At 36.8% G+C, this 23,405-nt stretch overlaps 3 protein-coding genes across 3 annotated transcripts in view; all 3 read right to left on the reverse strand.

Annotated features, from left to right (window-relative positions):
- Window positions 1-346: 346 nt before the first annotated feature.
- On the reverse strand, window positions 347-1,717 carry LOC130636938 (uncharacterized protein K02A2.6-like). Its single transcript, XM_057446788.1, has one exon. The coding sequence runs from the start codon at window positions 1,715-1,717 to the stop codon at window positions 347-349; it is 1,371 nt and encodes a 456-aa protein (XP_057302771.1).
- Window positions 1,718-9,048: 7,331 nt separating this feature from the next.
- LOC130636188 (ribosomal RNA processing protein 1 homolog B-like) overlaps window positions 9,049-23,405 on the reverse strand; it is a 43,073-nt gene continuing 28,716 nt past the window's right edge. The window contains exons 12-14 of the mRNA XM_057445828.1: window positions 10,244-10,869; window positions 9,632-9,707; window positions 9,049-9,252 (exon numbers count right to left, since the gene is read on the reverse strand). Coding sequence (XP_057301811.1) covers window positions 9,137-9,252; window positions 9,632-9,707; window positions 10,244-10,869 — 818 coding nt within the window. The 3' untranslated portion in view covers window positions 9,049-9,136. The remainder of the gene's footprint in view (window positions 9,253-9,631; window positions 9,708-10,243; window positions 10,870-23,405) is intronic.
- LOC130636186 (uncharacterized) lies at window positions 13,616-23,395 on the reverse strand. Its single transcript, XM_057445827.1, has 3 exons — window positions 16,201-23,395; window positions 15,891-16,025; window positions 13,616-15,663 (listed from the first exon to the last, which is right to left on the reverse strand). Exons 1-3 carry the CDS (start codon window positions 16,417-16,419, stop codon window positions 13,762-13,764), a joined length of 2,256 nt encoding a protein of 751 aa, XP_057301810.1. The 5' UTR covers window positions 16,420-23,395; the 3' UTR covers window positions 13,616-13,761.

Consider the following 23,405-nt stretch of genomic DNA (forward strand, 5'->3'; position numbering starts at 1 on the left):
TATTTTCCTTTTAAATATTTTGATTTTCCATGTGTATGCCACGTTTGACAATATAACAGTTAGAAGAGGATCCAGTTCTGTCTTCTTTAACCAACATGTTTGTCTAGTCTAGTTTAGTTACAACTTAGAAGGATGAGAAACTAGACGCCATCTTAATTCGTACTACAAACGTGTTACCGAATTGCCGTGACCGACATATATATAAACAAACTATTATATATCAAAATGGTAGCCGTAAAAGTGGTATAGTGCAACACCTCCCTACCGAAAAAAAAATTATCAAAAGAAAAGTGAGTCTGAGTCAATAAAACGATGGCCTTTTGATCAAGTACTGTCCTATTTTTCTTTACGACATGACATAGTCCTTAAAGCGAGTTGGTAATTTAGTTGTTCTCTGTGGCCTTATTGGTGTCATGGACGAATCTTCGATTGAGGCTTGCTTTGCTTGTGGACTGCTGCGTGGTCGTTCAGATGGAAGAGGTCGTGCTACATGGGTTATAGGTGCTTGATTGTGTGCAGGTGTTATTTGATCCAACCGTGGTTTGACTGTGGTATGTTGAGGTTGTACGATGACAGTTTTATGTATGCTCAGTGGCCCGGATGGTGCTGCCGCTGGTTTGATGTGAACCCGGTTTCTTGTGATAATGGTATTCTGTGGTGTTTGCAAGGTATACGACATGTCATTTTTTCTGATTATTCGTCCATACGTCCATGGTTGTCCCCGTTTTTGTGGAGGTGGTTTAGCATATGCGTATGTGCCAACGTCTGGTTTGTCGTGAACCGGTCCTGAATGACGGTCGTATATTTCCTTGGCTGTTCTTCGTTTGTCAATTATCTGTTGTGTTGTATTGGCTACGTCTATGGGTGATGGTAAAAGTGCAGACTTTGAGGTTGGTAGCATAGTTCGGGTTCTTCGGTTCATCATTCTTTGTGCAGGGGAACTCAAGTGTCCCTGTTGCGGAGTATTTCTGTAGTTTAGAAGCGCTATTTGGAAGTCTTGAGACTTTTTGAGCATGTTTTTTGCAACTTTGACTGCAGCTTCAGCACGCTCATTCCCTTTTGGGAAATATGGAGCAGAGCGAGTATGGTGGAAGCCATATTGTTTGGCGAAATTCTTGAACTCATTGCTGATGAACTGTGGTCCATTGTCTGTATGGCATATTTCAGGGATCCCATAACGCGAAAAGTGTGCTGTGGTGTGCCTTACAACAGTAGAGGCAAGGGTGTTTGGTAAGTGATCAACTTCAATCCAGTCAGAGAAGTGGCATACTGTGACCAGATAGTCCTTATTCTCGTATTCAAACAGATCTTGGCTAACAATTTGCCAAGGGAGTGACGGAACAGGAATTGATCGCATCGGTTCTTTAGATGCTGATCTTTGGTATTTTGCACAATCGGAGCAGTCATGACACATGTTAGTAATGTCTCTTGCCATATTTGGCCAGAAAAGTACTTCTTTTGCCATTCTCGTGTTGGAAGCTGCACCCATGTGATTGGTATGTATTTTCTGAAGCATTTCATTTCTCAGTCCGTTTGGTATCATGGTACAGTGTCCTTTATATATAAAACCATTGTTGATGGACAGTTCGTCTCTAAAGTTCCAGTATGGTTTGAGATCCTGATCAAGTTGTTGTGGTTCATCTGGCCATCCTCTTTGTATCAGGGTGTAGAGCCGTTGAAAGGTTGGGTCATTTTTCGTAGCTGATAGGATGTTCATTTCCGTGTCGTTTTTGAGCTGATGGTGGTGTTGTGGATACTCTGACTCTGTATCAACGCGGAATACTTCAAAGGCATTTATTGTGTTTGTAGAAGGTTTGGTGAGTGGTGCTCTGGATAGGGTATCTGCTATGTAGAGTGTGGTTCCTTTCTTGTAGGTTACCGTAAATTAGTATCTCTGTAGTCTGGATAGCATTCTTTGAAGTCGTGCCGGTGCTCGGTTGAGTGGCTTCTTCATGATGATTTCCAGAGGTTTGTGGTCGCTATGTACTTCAATGTTTTTGTGTCCGTACAGCCAGTGGTCAAACTTGGAGAATGCATTACATATAGCTAAACACTCTTTCTCAATTTGAGAGTATCTTCTCTCAGTTTCAGTGAGAGTACAAGACGTGAATGCGACTGGTTGTAACTGTTCTTGATTGTTGTTTTGTAGAAGTGTTCCTCCAAGACCTTTGTCACTTGCGTCAACCTGGAGTATCACCTTCTTAGCTGGATCAAAGTATTGTAGGACAGGTGTAGATGCTATAAGTGATTTAGCATCTGAAAATGCAGTCTGTTGTGTTGAAGACCATGTGAACGCCATGTCTGTTTTTGTTAGTTCAGTCAATGGCCGGATGACAGTGCTCAAGTTCTGGCAGTAAGGTGATAAGTAGTTGACCATTCCAATGAAGCGTTGCAGGCTCTTTTTGTCGTGTGGTTTTGGCATCTGTAGGATGGCATCAGTTTTCTCCGGATCAGCTTTGATGCCATTTTGTGTAAGAATGTGTCCTACAAATTTCTGTTCTTTCTGCTTGAATTTGAGTTTAGCTGGGTTGAATCTAATGTTCTTGGTTCTAGCTCTTTCCATTAGTGCAATGAGATTTTTGTCATGATCCCTTTCTGCTGTCTGGTATGTTTCCCCACAACCATATACTATGATGTCATCAGCTATGGGTGCGATACCTTCTAGTCCTTCTAACGCTGTCATGAGTCTCATTTGAAATTCCTCTGGAGCACTGTTGATGCCAAATGGAAGTCTTTTCCATCGATAACGTCCATAGGTAGTGTGCATTGTTGTCATATCTGATGATTTTTCATCTAATGGCACGTGAAAATACCCATCCTTTACATCAATTAATGTGAAACATTTTGCATTGTTCAGTTTGTGTGGATGTTCATTCAGTGTTGGCATTTGGTATACAGGTCGTTCTATTGCTTTGTTTATTGTTTGGCTGGGGTCTATGCATACACGAAATTTGTTTGGTTGTTCTCTGCAAAGTATGTTTGAGCACCATGGAGTTGGTTGTGTCACTTTTTCCAGTAGTCCTTCTTTGACATATCTGTCTATAGCTGCTTTTTCTTTCCCACGTTTGCTCATTGGTACTCGGTGAATTGGCATTTGAACTGGTGTAACATCATTTTTTACCCGGAATAATACTGGTGGTTGGAGACAGCCAACACCGTTAAAGCTATCTTTATAGCATTCAATTAATGACTCCTTGGTCAGCGGATGGATTGTATCTAATGGCTTTGTTTTGTTAACATGTGTTTTTGGTTGGCTAGTGGTTGTTGGCTGATTCAGGTTGCCTTGCTGTTGCAGAGAGTAGATATCCCCTGTGTTGATTGTCATGATGTTCATGTTTACACAGTCTTTACCGGAAAGGAGAGCTGGCTTTCCGATCATGTCCTTCGAGTCAAGGACTTGGAACACTAGACTATGATACTTTTTGAACTTTTCGCACAAAAGGGTGATTTTCCCGATGGGTCTGATTGGCTCACTTTTGTTCCCATAAGGAAGTAATACACAACGTGATTTCTGAAGCTCGATATCAGGAAAGTATTTCTGGACGACCTGGTGCGATATGGTGTTGGATGTAGCGGCGGAGTCGATTTGGAACTGTAGGTTTACAAAGTTTCTCCCTGTTGATGAACACAAAAGCTTTGAATAAAATTTTTCCTGATTTGATTGGGATTGTCCATTCCGTTGATCTGTTGCGTACGCTGTGCTGTAATACAGTGGTTGTTCATCAGTGTAGTATGTTGGTTGTTGCTGCTCAGGTGATTCTGTTCTGCTTTCTGGTTGATGATATGTTGATGTTGCATGAAGGTGGTTGGTCGACTTTTGCATACCCTGCGGATTGCTGTTTGGTTGTGGAGGACGTTGGTTATTTCTTCTGTTGTAGTTGGGTCTGTTGTATCCTTTGTTGCCAAGGTGGCTAACATTTTGTTGTTCTAGACATACTCTTGCAAAGTGGTCAAATCCACCACACCTTGTGCATTTACGTCCATTAGCTGGGCAAGTTGCCCAAGGATGTGGTCCTTTATTGTCTCCACACCAGTGGCAAGTATTTGGCTCACGTCTCAATTTCATGTCTCTGTGTTTCTTCCTTTGTTGTGGTGGTATTGTTGCTTTTGTCCAGTGAACATTCTCTTCTGTCCCTTTTGATGCATCACTGATGAGTTTGTTTGTCACTCGAGCAGATTCCATTGACTTGGCCTCTGCGACAACATCTGACATTGTTTTCTGTGTGCCATCTGTTCTCAGATGTGTTTTTAACAGTTCGTGCTGTGTCCTCACAAAGTCCAAAGACAAACTTATCACGACACATAATGTCTGTAATTTCTCCATATTCACACAGGCTTCCGGCTTGTCGTATTCGGACCTCCCAATCCTGGACTGTCTCATCTTGATTTTGGGACGAATGCCAGAATTTGAACCGATCAGTCATTAGGGTAGATCCTGTTGTTCCTGTGTAATGTGTGCGTAGACGATTCATCCAAATCCACGGTTTTTTCTTATCATCTACTGGAATGGATGGCTCAATGGTATAACGTATCACCTGGAGAGCTTCATCTGGCATTGAAGATCTCAGTGCAGAGATCTCCAACAAAGGTTGCTTGTAATGTTCTGCTTGCTCAGTTTGTGAGTCTTTCTCCAAATTTCTGTAGTTCGACTGAATGCAATAGTCATTGAATCTAAGTTCAAAATTCTTGAAATTTTCAGATATGTTGCCAGTTAACTTCAATTCTGGTCGTTTATGTGATGTATTCATTTTTACTTCTGACACCAAGTTACAACTTAGAAGGATGAGAAACTAGACGCCATCTTAATTCGTACTACTATCTTAATTCGTATAACTATTATATATCAAAATGGTAGCCGTAATAGTGGTATAGTGCAACAGTTTTATACTCAATGTTTTTTCTTTTTCCAATATTGCTAAATATTTTTTTATGAACATAAATTTTCTGTTTTAATATAGCTAGCTTTATGTGTGTATATAATATAGCTTTATGTTTTTAATTTAAAATCCCTTACTTTTTTAGAAGTAACACTAAACAGATTTTTTGCAACATGTAAAATCTGTGAAATTAGCATGGCAAATTCATGCAATCCTTTATCTGTATTTTTGTTTATGTAACGCTTACTTTGTATTCTAATAATAATAATAATATTATTCTGAATAAAAAATATGCAATGTCTTTCTCAGTTACTAATATTAATTCAAGCATAAGCAGCATGTAGCTACCCACAAGTTAATCTGGGTTAAGAGTTAGCTAGCTACTTAAACCTAAAAAAAACCATAAAAATCTGCCAAAATGTGTTCTCCAAATATTTTTTTCTTATGCACATGTATGCAGTGTCGGCCATCTTTTTTATTTAGTTATTTTTAAGCGTAGATATTTTACGGACCGAGTGACGTATTATCCTACGCATAATTAGATGAAAAATCTGGACCAATCACGGCACGGAATAAAACCAGCCTCTTCCAGGGCCTTTTTTGTCAGACCTATATCAATAAGCGCAGCGCGCCGATGAGAGACAAAAAGCCCTGGGAACGAGGTTGGGCTCCGTGTCAGTGACGGGTACTCGGTGGTGATGAATCAACAATTGCAAGAGCTCCTTGGCCTACCCTACGATCCCGCGAAAAGTACTATATGAATCATATGAAGGGTGACTATGATGCATATTACAGGACCGACTTCTATATTCGACTACGCCGTATTTGTCCCCACTTGGATGAAGACGACTGCCTATTGGATGGCAAAAAATCCAAAATTCTGGCCTTGCTTCCCACCAAAGAGTTGAATGCCTGGGGGGACATGCTGACCTGGAGTTTTGACACTCCATTCTACCTACCCCTGAAAGACTCGACAGACCGTCTAGAGTTCATGTTAACGGACGTCTATCACCATGAGAAGAACGTTTCGTTCACCGGCCTCACAATGGGTATTCTCATGGAATAAATGAGCGATATAGCCAAGCTGTACCCGAATTTACCGAGTGCACCTGCACAAAGCGCCGATATGCCGGAGGAAAGCCAAAAGTATAGACTTGGGAAGATCGGAAAGATTGAAAAGTACCTGCGGGATGAGATTAAAGAGCGGAATAGACTTGCAAAGAAGTTCAAGATGCATGGGGACCTGGGTGAGGTATTGTGACCATGGACTGCCGAGTATCAGCATTATCACCTCGGGCATTAGCCTCGGGCCTCGCTATTCCGATCTGTACAGTTGACTCTCTCTATCTCGACTACCCTCTATCTCGAACATCTCTCTATCTCGAACCAAAGTCTCGGTCCCTTGGACATTTGAGTAGGCTCTAAGCTATTTTCCTCTCTTTATCTCGAACCTCTCTATCTCGAATACCTCTCTATCTCGAACCAAAATCTCGGTCCCGTCTGACTGTTTCTCTCTCTATCTCGAACTTTTCCGGATTTAAGAACCTGTTTACACTAAAAATCGAATTAAAATGTTCCATTTTCGAACGAAAATGTTTGACGTTCGAATTCTAAAGTCACTCACAAAACATTGTTTACAGTGTTTTGAACCAGAAACCTTCTTGAGGTGAAGATGTCGGCTTAAAAAGAAAACTCAATAACGTTTCTTTAATTCAAAAATATCAAATAATTCGGGAAATCGAGAAAGGAATGTCAAACAAGGAGGCAGCAGAAAAATACGGGATCCCCAAAAATACAATTTCAACTTGGATGAAAAAAAAACATAAGATCCTACAAAGCTTGGAAGAACAAAAAACCGCGTCTGGTTCGAAAGAGGTTCGAGGCTTTTATTTTAACATCTCTCATTGACCTCTATCAACTCCCGATACACTGAAGGTTAAAAATACGTTTTTTACGAAAAAATCCAATTTTTGTCAATTTTTCTCTATCTCGAACTTTCTCTATCTCGAACAAATTTTCTGGTCCCTTGCGAGTTCGAGATAGAGAGAGTCAACTGTATAGCCATGGGTGGGATCACCATCGCCGTCAGAATCGGTCAGGCCGGACTGAGAAACGCTTCAAAAAGGCTGGGTGTAAAATCCAAAAAGCATCCTGTAGGCCTATAAAATGTATGGTTTTTTTAATCCTCACTCAGCAACCATTCTTTCTTAAAGTCCTTATATCGGCATACCACATGTACCCGAGTGTAGTAGTTTTTACCTTGCACGTATACGGATGAAATAGCCAGGATGGCACTGATTGACAGGGTTCACCGTAGGGTACTGGCTTACCGTGGAATTTAGTTGTGATTGCATCCTTGTAGTATTTGAGTTTAGCGTTCACGTAACGGTCCTTTTTCACAGGCTCTGTCGTCAATTGCTCAGAAATCAGCTTTTCGATCTTGGACCAGATTTGACGATACTTCGCAACCCAATCAGGGTACTCTTCAAAATCAAGACTTATCGCTGGTACAGCATTGGCGTTGTACCGGGTGACCCCATGCGGGGACCAGATTTTTGGTGTTTTTACCATAAGGGCTACCACAAGGTCTCGTGTATGATAGCATATAATGTACCGATTATCCTTACCTCCATTGGCAGGGGTAGGATCCGACACTGTTAGATAGTCCACGTTGATATTATTGATGTCCGTAAAGGTAGCAGCAAATGAGTAGAATAATTTAGGGTTGACAAGCTCATTCTCAAATTGTAGCATCTTCTTTATTGAAATTCAAACGACTTCAGAGGATTACATACACAGCTACACCCGTTATACGTTATGTATTCCTGGTAGCAGTACTAACACAACATTTTACCATTTACCATAAACCTCCGCCCACAGGTACATTTGTCATACTCGTCAAGTACCCTTTCACAGTCCTTACATTGTTCTATTTATCTTATGGTTTTAAGACATCAGGACGATCCTCTAGGTCAAATCCTCTGTTTATTATCCTTCTCTGATTCTTGTACCAGGGCCAACGCCATTAGTGGCAGGGAGAGACCAATACCGGCTATAAAGGTCATGACTACTGCACTTCCAAATATATCGAATTTTCTTTGACAGTTGATGCACATTTATTACTTCAGTTCACCTTTGACTGCGCATGCGTTGATTTTTGATGACGTCATCACTATATAAGGGAATTCCCCCTCTAGGTGCGCTAGAACTTTTTTACTCATTTGCAGTATGATAGGGACTTTACCATGCATGACTTAACATATTATGGACTTACCCCACTAGGTCTTGGATGATCGCGACTTGTTGGGTTTAACCATGTGTGTGCGAGATGTGCGTGCGCGACTGTGCTAGAACATACATTTCTCTATCTCTCTTTAGATTTTGATTGAATAATTGTACACTATAAGTGTTTCTAGCCTTCACTTTGTGTCATTTCCAGTAATCCTTACTTTTCAAATTTAGTAAAATTCGCGTAAAAGACTGACCCATGTATTTTTTGACTTTATAATGTACTACACACTGTTCTATAAATTGTATATATTTTTACAAAAGTTTAACATCACTTTCAACAATCTCTGTCAAAACAACTATCAAATGATATTAATATTCTCTTTTCTTGGATATAATATTCCTGCGTTGTTGCCTTTTTATATAGTAATTTTAATCTTAAAATATATCTGATAGATTATCTCTTGTTTACAACAGCTACAATAACGCCTTGAGAATTTTATTTCTCGCGTGAGGAATTGAATCATGATGGAAATTGATTTATGCACCCGAGAGCAGAAATCTTTGTATTGTAGCGGAGTATGCAGCAAAATGGAAATGATAGCCTATAATTTTTTGTGCTATCAATAAAATTGTCGATCAATAAATAAATACAAACTGTTGCGCTCTTCCTCCGGAAGATTTCTTTTTTTGTGCCGTAGCATTTTTTGCGCTATTACATTTTTTTGTGTGTCGAGTTTAGTGAACATTAAAGAGCATAAACAATGGAAATATAAATGCTAAAACCTGGAAAAGAAATACTCAGATTTGAATTTGCGTGCCTATCCTAAAGCCTGTTTTTTCGTGGCGAAAATAAAAAAATCGACTTTTATGTGCGCCTGACGAATTTAAAGGTTTGATTAAAGTTCGCCTTCGTTTTCCTTAACAAATAAAATTAAAAGAGTTTGTTATTAGGAAAAGTTCCCAGTGTTTTTTTTGAGCAAATTTTCATCCAATTGTAGGGAAGTAAGTTTTTAAAAAAAACTACAAGGTTAAAAAAAATCTTCAGCATTTCGTCTTGTGGATACTGGTGTTCTCAGTGCACTTCTAGTTGGCCTACGTGTTGGTGAAAATGGCGTCATCGGACTAATCTTTAAGTCTTGGTGACCTAAAATTGACAGAAGACCACGTCAATAATTGGTAAAGATAAGCTCCACACGACAAAAAGTTTTTCAGGGTGACATTTTCCGTGGCGGATAAAACTTAATCTTAAGTAAAAGTTCATCGTTTTTTCTTCAAAGGAAGAATCTTTTGTATACCACAGAAACATGATCAATATCTGCGTCTATATTTTGTTGCTGTTGACTCGAAGTTTGTGGCTTGCAATTTTCTACTTCAAAAATTTCTTCCCACAAAAATTTGAAATTGCATGACTTTTACATTATTTTTATCAAAAAATTCCACGACCACTGAGCGCTGTAAAAATGTATTACAAGGTTATAAATTTAATAATAGCTAATTTTGCCAAGCTGACAAAATTTACTCACCTACTGCAATGTTGCGAGAAACGTCTATTCTAACCTTTTTTTCGCAAGGTTCAGAGCATGGTGGAGTGATGATAGCCTTGAATCAACAACAAGTTTAAATTAGGCGAATTCGGTACAACTTTTTTACAACTATCCCAAAACTAACTCACAAATTTTGTTAAATAGCAAATTAATCTTCGCATACACGTATTTTGTTGTAAGTAATCTGTGCATATCTCACCCAAACATAAATTGAAGATTACTTAAAAATCCTGCTAAGAGTTGTTTGTACAATTGTTTTATTTCATGTTAAATTCCTCAAAAATTACCCGTATATCAAATAATTATTTGATTGAAAAGCAGGAAAAGGGAAAGAAGTGTTTCATAAATGCAGATAAAAGATTATGTCTGGGAAAACGAAACCTTTAAACCTGTCTTACCTTTTAAAGTATGTATTTTTTAAAACATGGTCACAAAAATAAATTGTTGCTTATATCCAAAATTATGCAGTTTGTTATACAAAAATGTGTTATACGTGCAGTAAAGCTTGTTTATTGGATAATAGTCTTGTTACAACAACATTGTAACACTATATTTCATCACATTTCTGAATCCCGCCTAAAACCCCCGTACCTTTTCTGTTACTATTTTTGTTCTCTTTTTGGTCGGTTCAGTTTTCAGCAAAGCTTTACGAAAAAATGCATTTGGAGGTGGAGTTTTCACAAATGACATGGCTGGCTTCGGCTCGTCGTTTGCATTTTTTTTGTTATTGCTCTTCTTATTCCTAATTTGTTTTTTTGTCATCTGTTTTTGTTTGGCTTTTGCTTTCCGTGATTCAACATTGTTCGATTCGGCTTCTTCTTCCGGGGAGAAGTTCAAAGTTAACCTGACATTGTCAACGCTATTAGCTTCCAGAGAAACACTTTCTTCAGTAAACAAGCTCCCCGCTGTAACATTACTACTGACGGCTGCAGCCTGGTACTCAATTTCCTGAATAACGTTCTCCACAGATTCGCGACTCTCCTCTTTCTTTGTGAAATTATTTTTTTTGTCTTCCCTCATATCAGATAAAACGCTGTTTAGTATTATATCGTCTTTGGTATAGTTGCATTTTTGCATTATTCCGTTTTCCACTAGTTTACTTTTTCTCTTCTGTTTTTTTACTCCAACCTTTTTGCCATTGTTTAATTCGACTGTTAAAAGAACATTCTTTTTCCTTTTTCGATTTTTCTTTACTACTTCAGCTCCATCAGAAATTACTGCAATAAAAGGTAGACATACGGTACATTATTTCCTTATTTGCTGCACATCAAAACACAGGCTCCGAATTGCTTAACAAACTTTATTTTTACAATCTTCTGGTGTGGAAAACTGCTCACTTTTCATAAAAAACTGACTTTAAAATGACGCAGAAATAGAATATCTGCAGAACTGAAGCTCACCATTAAGCTGAGTATATCCTTTTTATAGTAAATCTAATCCTGAATTGTCTACAAATGTTATGCTGATGAAAAATATGTAAATTGATTCTCACACGCTACGGCACCAGTTAAATTCGCTGAATAGAAAATAGTGACTTTATACAAATAAAAATTAATGACGTTATTAGGAATAAAAATGTAATAATATTTGTACGAAATTCCAAAAATATTTATGTCATTAAAACTGGTACATGTTCGGGGTAAGGAAAGCAATATAATAACACCATTGAGATCAAAAACGACGTCATATGCAATACACCCTTTCAATTATTTTCAGGAGTGGTTAACAAAGGCAGTTCTAGAGTTTTCAAAGCTACATTTGAGCTACAGAAACCTTTTTTGATATTTTTGCCCAACTGAACGAGAGCCTTATGTGGGGATCAAACCCACAACCACTTGGATATGAGTCGAACGCTCTACTGACTGTGCTACTAATCCCCATTTATCAAATTTATTTGTCAATTTATGTCTGTGTTAGTTTAATTTTTAAGAAAAGCAAAATTTATGACATGTTAATTGTATTGCTCATTACCATAGCTATATTTGTTATATTATATTTAGAGAAAACGTGAATCATTCTCTTCCATACATTTTTTTGTTTTCTTTAGTCCTCTCCTATAGACACGGTTGGGCCAGGACTGTCTTCAATTTTTTTAAATTCTAAACAGTGTGTTGCCTGGACAAGGTTTAACTTTAGTCTGGGAGTCTATAGACTAACCCATAAATTTAGGCCTGTCCTTTTTTTGTTACGATTTTTAAAAGCACAAGTGTCCTTTGCCGATAGTTGGGCCTGTCCCATCTTATGACACATTTTCTAAAATTGCAGCAGTCCTTTGTGTACAGTTGAGTTTGTCCCATCCGATGACACGGCTTTTAAACGCGAAAGATTCCTTTGTCAATAGTTGGGCCTGTACCAACTTAAAACGGATTTGCATACATTTGTCCAAAGTTGGGCCGGGCCTGTCAATAGATGGGCCATCCCAACTGCGAACGCACCGACCCGTCTTTTGAGGGGCCGTCCTGTCTAAAGACGGGCCAGTCCCGCGTTCAAAGTTGGGCCGGTGTCCGTAGTTGGGTCTGAGCATGACTACAAGGTAGCTATAGATAGGCAAATAAAAAGAACCCTAGAGCATAAAGCTAACATTAGCTACAGTAGCTAAGACAGCCAGTTAGATATAGCTAGCTATTTATACTTATGAAATCACATTTAAAACGAAAGGAACTATGAAAGTAACTATGGGTATAAAAATTAGGAATCTAACTTTCTTATACAACAATAGTAATGTCAAAATTGTAACATTGCAGCAGGCTCAACAAATTAGCCACTAACAGCTTAAAGTATCATTTTGAATTTTAGAATAAATATGTAATATATTCATCAGGGAACACATTATTATGCAAAAAATGTAAACGCATTGAAATTTAAAACTTTTGAAATTTGAGGCTTTAAGGGGCTTCTTCTGGAAATAAGAGTCTGCTTGAACATTTGAAGTGTGCTACATAAAAAAGTAACATGTAGCTTAAAGGGGAAGTCCGGTAAATTTTCAAAATTTTTAAAATCACAATATTACATGTCTGTATAACAGCCAAAAAAAATTTTTCAGCTAAAAAGTTCTAAAAGTCATGAAAAAAGCAATTTTGCCTCATATCATTTCTACTTTCACTTCATGATATATTTCCGCAACGAGTAGTCTGGACACTAATATTCTTCTGACGTCATTCGTGACAACAACATTCGGCGCGTTACTTTCTTGCAGTAGTAAACTTATCTTGAAGTAGTTATGTCATCTTCCTCTTCTGATGTAAGCGATGTTGAATTTAATGAAGATGAAGAGTTTGGTTTATCTCCTTTCATGTTCGAACCGGAACGGAGTCAAAGTGAAGTGGCTGCAGCTTTAGAAGCTTTAGGAAACAACGTTGGTGCTAAAAACTGCAATGTTGAAGCTGGAAATCGTGTTGGAAATGTTGAGTGGTGCCAGTGCAAAAAGTGTAAAATTATGGTCACTGAAACGGAAAGTTTATGTTGTCGTGATAATAATGATATTCCGGACGGTCATTTTCAAGGTTTCTGTTGATTAAAATATCTTCTTATCGTGTATTTTACTTCCTTGTTTGCTACATCAATCACTTTCTGTTCTGTCACAACAAAGTTTTAGAAAGCTAAACGTTGTTTATTTACACACGGGGGTACGCCTTTTTAAAGATCTTTTTTCTTTTTTCGCTTAGGTCATACGTGTGTTACAAATTCGGATGAATTCAAAATGGTTTGTTTGCCGGAACCCGTGTTACGGACAGCACTAGGTGCTATTCACAACATGAGAGGGATTCGTCATAAACTTTGCAACAGATCATATCGGTTTGCTGCTTATAAACAATATATATGGTGGGTGTATGGAAGACTGGGCATAGGTTATCGAAAGCCTATACCATCATGTGTTGTGTGGGTAATCCGTAATGAATACCCGCAGCCCGATGGGGTATACGTGCCATACACAGAATCAGGAATGGATTTGGACACATAAAATGTATAAGAACATGTATAATTGTAAAGATGATGAATGAAATTTTTACAATATATGTTTTTAAAATATAACAAATGTCCCCCGGAATTGTAAAATAAGCGTTTCTTGATGTAATGCTAAATATCATTTATAAACCTGGGGGTTACTTTTAGGTAAATCTTGAACGCATATTCGAGACAACAACTTCCTTCCCAGGGTTTATTTTTAATGCAATATTTCTGGGTGTTTCAGGCAACTTAAAAAATATAGGAGCTTTGATTTTTTGAACCAAATCAAACACTTCCTTCATCAAGTCCTCTTGGTATTTCTTTTCTTTCGGATCCATTACTTTTTTTGCCACCCACTCCTTCGTAATTTTGGTGAAAGAAACTTTGAACTTCAACCTCCCATCGGATGTAGTGGCTTGTTGTCGTTCTACACCCGAGTTGTGGTCAAGCACAGCTAGTTGCGTCCTAGCAACCATCCCAGCGTACGAGAATGCTAAGCGTTTGGGACAGTACTTATTCAACAGGGAATGGTAAACCTCGAGCTGTCCAGTGTGCTTGAAATCAGCTACGTGTTTTAAATCGTTTAGTAGCTGTTTTTCATTAACAATTTTCTCCAGGGCGATGTAAGCAGGGCTTTCTTCAGTTAACCACTTCTTCTGAGCTTGTTGTAGCAGGGTAAGTTCTTCATGAGCACATTTATGATATAGCGTATTATTTACCCAATAATGTACCCCACGGATATGACAGAGTAAACTCTGCCACTTTTCCTTCAATAATATTGGATCTCCTTCGCAAGTCGAACAAGCCCACCAGAAGTGGTTTATGATAGACTTCATCCAGTCATTCAAGTCACGACAGCTCTTTTTTTTTGCAACTTTCAAAATCTTTTTTTTGATATTTTTTGTCATGTGCCACACATCAAACTGGTGCGATATATGTTCATGTTCGGTGCGCATAAACTTTCGTATCTGGCTATGTCTGTCGGTAACTAGTGTGTCCACTATTACGCCAGCTTCGTCGATAAATTCCAAGCACTCAGCAAGTCCATGTTTTTCCATGCGTGCCGAGTTTCCTGCTAAACGAACGTGTGAAATAAAAAAGTTCACCACCTCATTTGTCATGGCGTCCATGAGGCTGTATGTACCATATTTAGCACTAAATCCAGGTGAGTCACAGCGACCATCTCCAATTAAATCGACACCCTCAAGCGCAACGAGTCTAACAAGTGTGGCTTCCTGATAATGCGTAAAAATGCTATTTATGGCTGGGAATAAAAATCTTCGCTGAAGTTCATGGAACTGCGACCTACTTATAAAGTTAACATTGGCAGTTTCAAATGCTTCTTTCACACCTTGAAATGTTAATCCGTTGAACAATATTCCAGCAGACAGCCTTACCGTTCCTTCCGCAATTCGATTTAAGTAAGGTTGTGATCTCCAAGTCACTTCGTGGTTACCGGCGCAAACCAATTTCACAATAAGCATACTACCCTTAGTTATATGTTTTTTGATAGTAGCTTTCTCACCGCATTCAAAGCAGAATTTGAAGAGCGACTTAAGCATTTCAAAGTACACTAGAAACATTGTTGAAGGTGCAATCGACTGCGTACCTTCCCTAACATCGACATCTTGCTCATTAACATCACTATCAGCCGTATCGGCACTACTATCGACCGTATCAACATCGCTACTGACATTGAAAGATGCATCCGGATCAGCGCGATCTTCTACTTCACTTGCGCAAAATGAAGAGCAATCTCCAATTTCATCTCCCTCTTTCGCAATAAGGTTGACTGTGGAAACGCTAGCATATTGAGTTAATATAACAGTTTGCGTGTTCGTCGAAGACAAAGTTGGACTCATCTGAGTAGACATTGATTTGCATAACACAGCAGGAACCATAGTGCTCTTTGTTCGCATTGGTGTAGCACAGCTAACTTCTTTGTTGATCATGACGACATCAACAGTTTGCGTAATAGCATCCTTAAAAAGGGGCTCAAGTTCTAGGGAAGGTGCTTCCGGGCCACCTGAGTTTTCTTCTGCCGTACAAGCTTCATCCACAATCTAAAGTTATGAACACATTAAGAAATTTTTTATTCCTTAAAAGAACAAATATTTTTTCCAACTCCAAGATTTTTAAATCTGATCATTTTTTTGGAAGAGCACATAAAAAAGACATTCGAGGCTGAAAAAGTGTAAAAAAAAAGAACAACCAGACTGAGGTAAAATTTAAATGTTCTTATAAAAAACGTGTAAAAATATGTTTAACCACGATTGGCCTGCTGGGTTACCTGGCGTTTTGTTTTTCTTTCGTTTCTTGCAATGGATGCAGAACGCTTTGCAGGTAGCGGTTTCGAGAATGAAAATACCGATGGAATAGCGTTTGGTAATAATATAAACTTTCTCACAGAGCCACAGAGCTCCGCCTAAATAATAAAATTTAAAAATGTATTTTTACCCCCTGGTTATTTATGGACAAAAAGATCAAAAGACAGGTGTTCAGAAAATTATTGAAGGTGAATACAGTTTCGCAACAAGCTTATTTACAAAAGAAATAATGTGAAAAGAAGTCAAGAAAAATTTAAGAAGTGCAAGAAATACCTTGAGATCGCGTTGAAAACATTCGGACGTGAAATGCATACCACAAAGAACGAAATTCGTGTCTGCTGGATACGGTGGATCTCGCTTCATAGCTGCTAGCCATTTCTTACGACGTTGTTTATTTTCTTTTTCGGTGGGAACGTTATGCCACCCTTTTACATCAGCTACCGATTTTTTGGTGGAAGAGTTACCACAATTTAAAGCACCACAAGTAACCATGATAACAGTAAAATCAATGGTACATTTATGACTTGTTTGAAGTGGTGTAATCGACAACTGAAGTATTCCGGCGTGCAGAAAGCTGTTGTCATAAAATACGTCACGATAAACATTAGAGCCCAGACCTCGATGATTACAACAAAAAGATGGCGTCGTTTGAAAAAAAACAGTAACAATCCTAAACTTTGATAGACATTTATATCATTTGTAATACGAATTTTTAAAAAAGATTTTGCAGAAATTAATAACACGATGGTGTTTATTCAACACACAAATTTTGAAAAATGACCGGACTTCCCCTTTAACATAGAGAAAAATTCTAAAAATATCAAAAGTTCTTACTTATTCTGAATTCTAATCTTGTGTACATTCTAACCCGCTACAAACTCTCTGCCGGTAACTTCACTTTTCTACTTCTACGTTTAACCCCACACTTTACTTTTTCAATTCGAGTTTTCTTTCTTTTACAAATATAGTTTTTAACCCCACTTTACTTCTCCACTTGACTATTTTTGCTTTTACTTTTTTTAAGATGTCGAAACCGTTACATTTGTATTTTTTGTATCAAGGAAAGCCAGCCGTTAGAATTATTTCAGCAAATTATGAAATTTATCACGTTAAGTAAATAAAGTAAACCCACGATCTTCCTTCTGGCAAAATGGAATTACTTTTTTGATCGCGGTTTTGATCCGCGGTTAAGGAGATATTCATGTACTTCAGGTGTAAAATAAGTTTTAAAAAATAACTGCACCACAACTTTAGCTACAATAAAAACACAGGTTACAATCTGTTGTTACCCAGTCATAGCAATAACAGGTTGCCAGCATTTTTTCGTACAGTGGAAAAAGTACCCATGAAAATTCAAAAAAAAAAAAAAAAAAAAAATCATGAAACCAGGAAATAAAGGCGTTTAGCAGAGGTAAACTGTGTCGCACAGCTGTGTGAAGTGCTTACATCAGTGCACCCTATTAAGGGTAATACTCTTTTCAAGAACACAAGCGAACTTTTTAAAATTCTCTCTCACCCTATTTTATCACTATTGCTTTTTCGTTTACTGGCATGTGCGTGCAGAAAACGAAAAAGAAGACCTAGAAACAAGTAGCACATGAGGGTAACGCAAGCCGACTTCTTTTCCAATTGGGGAAAAAATTGAATCCTTTAGTTCAACAAACCATGTTTTTATTATCTTATAGTTCAACAAACCATGTTTTTATTATCTTATAGTTCAACAAACCATGTTTTTATTATCTTATAGTTCAACAAACCATGTTTTTATTATCTTATAGTTCAACAAACCATCTTTTTATTATCTTATAGTTCAACAAACCATCTTTTTATTATCTTATAGTTCAACAAACCATCTTTTTATTATCTTATAGTTCAACAAACCATGTATCTTATAGTTCAACAAACCATGTTTTATTATCTTATAGTTCAACAAACCATCTTTTTATTATCTCACAGTTCAACAAACCATGTTTTTATTATCTTATAGTTCAACGCTTTTTCAAACATTAGTTTTGTCTTCAAAACACATAAGTCATTGTGGGTCTGCAAAAATAGAGCAAAAGCGGTGAATCCCGTAAACGATAAAAATTGGAATAAAATTTAACAAGAAGCCCTGGGGGCTCTAAGAATTTCCGCGCGCTACCAAAATATTTGATGAAAACCTGCTAATTCGTTGTGTTATTATGCCAAACATTCGAAGGGGTTTGGTGCATGAACCTCTGAAGATAAAGCCCATCAGTGACATTATATCTTACAACAAACGCAAACAAAACGAAACGTGTCATAATAAACTCACATTTTAAAAGAAATTGCTAACAAAAAATACAGCCTATCATTCATGGTTGAAAGTCTTGCGATTGAGAAATGGTCTTAAACGGCATTAGTTGACAAAAAATCAAAATTTTGATGTAACCATCATTTTCAGCATACTTTTTTTATTAACAGTGTCAATTTTTGTCGAAAATAAAGCAGTTTTAATTATTGGATAAATTTTGGCCTGAAATGACATTTAGGTGACAAAAAATCAAACTTTTGTACCATCATCATTTTCAGCATACTTTATTTGTTAACCGTGCCAGATTTAGCCGAAAATAAAGTGGTTTTAATTTTTGGACCAATTTTGGTCTAAAATGGCATTTAGGTGACAAAAATCAAAATTTTGATGTCACCATTATGTCAGCATACTTTTTTGTTAACTTTGCCAATTTTTGTTGAAAATGAAGTAGTTTTAATTTTTGGACCAATTTTGGCCTAAAATGACATTTAAGGTGGCAAAAAACCGAAATTTTGATGTCACCATCATGTTCACAATACTTTTTTTGTTAATTGTGCCAAAATTTGTCAAAAATAAAGTAGTTTTAATTTTTGGACCAATTTTGGCCTAAAATGACATTTAGGTAACAAGAAATCAAAATTTTGATGTCACCATCATGTTCAGCATACTTTATTTGTTAACTGTTCCAAATTTTGTTGAAAATAAAGTAGTTCTAATTTTTGGACCAATTTTGGCCTAAAATGACATTTAGGTGACAAAACTCAAAATTATTATGTCACCATTATGTTCAGCATACTTTTTTTGTTAACTGTGCCAAATTTTGTCGAAAACAATTACCAATTTTGGCCTGAAGCGTCAATACTAGACTTCCCAGTAGTTAGGGAGCTTGGGTACGAAGTTTACATCTGTGACGGACCAACGTGAAATCCCAGGGTCGATTTTTTCTCAAAAAATGCTCCGCAAGAAAAAAACGACGGTTTTAAAGAATTTCCTACGCCTTCGGGCGCGGAAATTCAACAAGACATCGCCCAGTTGTATCTTCTCTTTTAAACCTCCTTTTTAAGATGCTCACATGAAGTATTGGTGTGCTGGGCACAATCACACATTTATACTTTATGGAGATTTGCATTTTGTACAAAAAGATTTGCAAATGAAAAGCCCTTGTAGGCTAAAAGATTTCAGATTCTTGTTCGTGTGTCATTTTGTTCCCTATACTTAGGTCGCCAGTAGCCTGTTTTGTACAGAACTTCTACATTGTTCCGTTATTTGAAATAGGTATTATCCCGTGGTATTATCTTGAACTTGCAAAATGTTTCATGCAGTTCAAATATACAGAAAGTGCTTTGTAAGAATTAATACTTGAACAATACTGCACTACACTTTAGGAAATGTTTTATTATACCTGCGACATGACTAAAATCTTTATCCAGTTTAAGATATCTAAGATTTGACCATAAAGTTGGATCCTTCAAGTTTAAAAACAAACAAAAAAGAAATAGAAGTAGGCGAAAGAAACAAAAAGTTAAATTACCAATAGAGACTCAATCCAAAATGGGATTCCGTGGTATTAACATTTAGACTAGCCGGGGAACCCGGAGTCCAAACGCCGGGTTAAGGCACAAGAAACTGTGTTACCTGGTGTTGAATGCCTGAAAAAGCGATTAATAAGACTGTAAACTGTGTCACACATTCAGGTGAAGTGCTTCATAGTATGTCATAAATTTAGTGAGGCGCAGAACATTATGGTGTTTCCGGTGTAATATATTTTGAAAAAAATAGGCGCACAATATTATGGTCTTCCGGTGTAACATATTTTTCATAAAATAACTTTTCACAACTTTAGCTAAAATAAAAACACAGTTTACAACTCGTTGCTACGCTGTTAAACAGTTAGCCATCTGTTTTTATTTTCAGAGAACGTTCCCGCTAAAACTTCAAAAATAAATATTACTCCGGGCTGAGGGATTAGTACAGGCAAACAATGACACATATCCATATAGGCATAACACCCTTTTTTGAAAAAAAACTTTATCGTAACTTCGGATAAACACAAACTCAGGAAACCGCCATCATTAACATGGGACTGAGCGCTTAGTACAGGTAAACTGTGTCGTCAATGCATTTAGGCTAATACCCTTTTCAAAAAAACTTTATTGCAACTTCGGTTTAAATAAGAACACGGGAAAAACAGCCTGTCGTTACGCTGTCCAGCTAAAAAAATCACAACCAATTTTATTTTGCAGAGTAAGTTTTCATGACAGTAATAAAAGGTGTTGCTACCTACTAACTGCACTTAGCATAAGAAATATTGATTAAGAATTTTGTTGTAGCTAGCCAAACTGCATTTGGCTACTTTTACTCTTCTGCCAGAAGTAGCTAAAGGGCTAGCTAGAAGAGCCACAACCCCAACATGACAATAAATAACAATAATAAAAACACCAAACTTTAAAATAATAAGAATAAATAAGGCTAGCTACAGCTAGCTGGATCAGCAGGATGCTGCATTGAAATCTACGTTAGCTAGCTAAAATCTTGAAATCGGTTTGTTTCAGATTTACACATGGCTAGAAAACGTGATGATATTTGCATCTTAATATGTGAAAACATAGACACAATGAAGAGAATATCTTAAACGTTGATAGAACTGGGATTTAGGCAGTTAAATAATTATACTAATCCAACCAAATTTTCCTCTCTCTTCAAAAAAATTTTGAATTTTGATTTGCAGCTTGGTGGAGACCTTTGAGTATAACAAATATAGTCTCCTTGAACCTGCATCTCTAAAGAAATGACTCGAACCTTAACCCCTAGAACTCGGTTTAGTTGAACAAAATCCGCCTGGTTAAAAACATAACTGGAAACGAAAATTTGAAGGAGTATCTAGCATAGCTCATTATAATATTAAAATAACAGTCTATAACAATATTTGTGATCAAATTCTTTCCCCAATTTAACGAATATCAAGATACGCACACAGCTGGAGTAGCGCTGGGTCGCGGGGTCAAGTCGGACTTCAAAAGTCGTGACGTTACGGCAATCGGTTAAAAAATCGGTTGAAGAAGAAGAAAAATACCGCCGGTTATAAGATCTCGGATGTAATCCGAAATCTTAACAAAGCTGAAACCGCCATATTGCACATTCGATTTGTTGTTAAAAGTTTCCGGTCTGTGTATTTATCAAATTTGGCGCCATCTATCACAACAAACTTAATCGTTCGAAGTTGGATGTATGTTGTGAAAAAGCGAACCAAATTACGAAAAAATATTATTGAATTTCCGCGCCCTAAGGCGTAAGAAATTCTTTAAAACCGTCGTTTTTTTCTTTCGGAGCATTTTTTTTAAAAAATCGACCCTGGGATTTCACGTTCCTCTGAGAGGAGGATAGTATTGGCATAACTGACTAACTAACTAACCCTGTCCCAAATAGTCAATTGCAACGTCACAGGGTTAAACTTCGTACCCAAGCTCCCTAAGTACTGGGAAGTCATCTTAATGACGTTTCAGGCCAAAATTGGTATTTCTTTTCGACAAAAATTGGCACAGTTAACAAAAAAAGTATGGTGAACATAATGGTGACATCATAATTTTGATATTTGTCACCTAAATGTCATTAGGCAAAAATTGGTCCAAAAATTAAAACTACTTTATTTTCAACAAAATTTGGCACAGTAAACAAATAAAGTATGCTGAACATGATAGTGAGATCAAAACTTTGAATTCTTGTTACCTAAATGTCATTTTAGGCCAAAATTGGTCCAAAAATTAAAACTACTTTATTTTCAACAAAATTTGGCACAGTAAACAAAAAAAGTATGCTGAATATGATGGTGACATCAAAACTCTGATTTCTTGTTACCTAATTGTCATTTTAGGCCAAAATTGGTCCAAAAATTAAAACTACTTTATTTTCAACAAAATTTGGCACAATAAACAAATAAAGTACGCTGAACATGATGGTGACATCAAAATTTTGATTTCTTGTTACCTAAACCTCATTGTAGGCCCAAATTGGTCCAAAAATTAAAATTACTTTATTTTCAACAAAATTTGGCACAGTAAACAAATAAAGTATGCTGAACATGATGGTGACATCAAAATTTTGATTTCCTGTTACCTAATTGTCATTTTAGGCCAAAATTGGTCCAAAAATTAAAACTACTTTATTTTCAACAAAATTTGGCACAATAAACAAATAAAGTATGCTGAACATGATGGTGACATCAAAATTTTGATTTCTTGTTACCTAAACGCCATTGTAGGCCAAAATTGGTCCAAAAATTAAAACTACTTTATTTTCAACAAAATTTGGCACAGTAAACAAATAAAGTATGCTGAACACGATGGTGACATCAAAATTTTGATTTCTTGTTACCTAAATGTAATTTCAGACCAAAATTTGTCCAAAAATTAAAACTATTTTATTTTCGACAAAAATTGGCACAGTTAAAAATTGGCACAGTTAATAAAAACAGTATGCTGAAAATAATGGTCACATCAAAATTTTGATTTTTTGTCAACTAAATGACCATAAACGTTTCAATCGCAAAACTTTCAACCATGAATGATAGGCTGTATTTTTTGTTAGCAATTTCTTTTAAAATGTTAGTTTATTATGACACGTTTTGTTTTGTTTGTGTTTGTTGTAAGATATATTGTCACCTGTGTGCTTTATCTTCAAAGCTTCATGCACCAAACCTCTTCGAATGTTTGGCACGATAACACAACGAATTAGCAGGTTTCATCAAATATTTTAGTAGCGAGCGGAAATTCTTAGAGCCCACAGGGCTTCTTGTTATTGGTTGTGACGGATGTTTATAAAGTTTCAAGAAGTATTAATGAAGGTTATAAAATGCTGACACGATGATTGTATGCAAAATATTCTTGGTTATTTTTATTATCTATATTAGTTAAGGATCTTATTTTTAAGGTTTACTGGTAAGTACATCTCAAACTTGCTTCTACGCAGCCATAAAAACTTAGTAAAAATATTGCTAGGAAGGAATATCGATATTTATTTATGAAACATAGTTATTTGTGTGTCGTAATAGTAGTTATTTTATTAGATTTTGGGATTTAGACGTTCCTTTATTTTTGATATATACCTCCCTTTAAATTTATTTTGTCGCTGCCACAAAAATAGTTTTTTGTTCACCTCTCCTTTAAGCACACTAAAACGAAATAAATAAATACTACGAAATTAATTG

Source organism: Hydractinia symbiolongicarpus, chromosome 3 (assembly GCF_029227915.1).
Source record: "Hydractinia symbiolongicarpus strain clone_291-10 chromosome 3, HSymV2.1, whole genome shotgun sequence".
Lineage (NCBI taxonomy): Eukaryota > Metazoa > Cnidaria > Hydrozoa > Anthoathecata > Hydractiniidae > Hydractinia > Hydractinia symbiolongicarpus.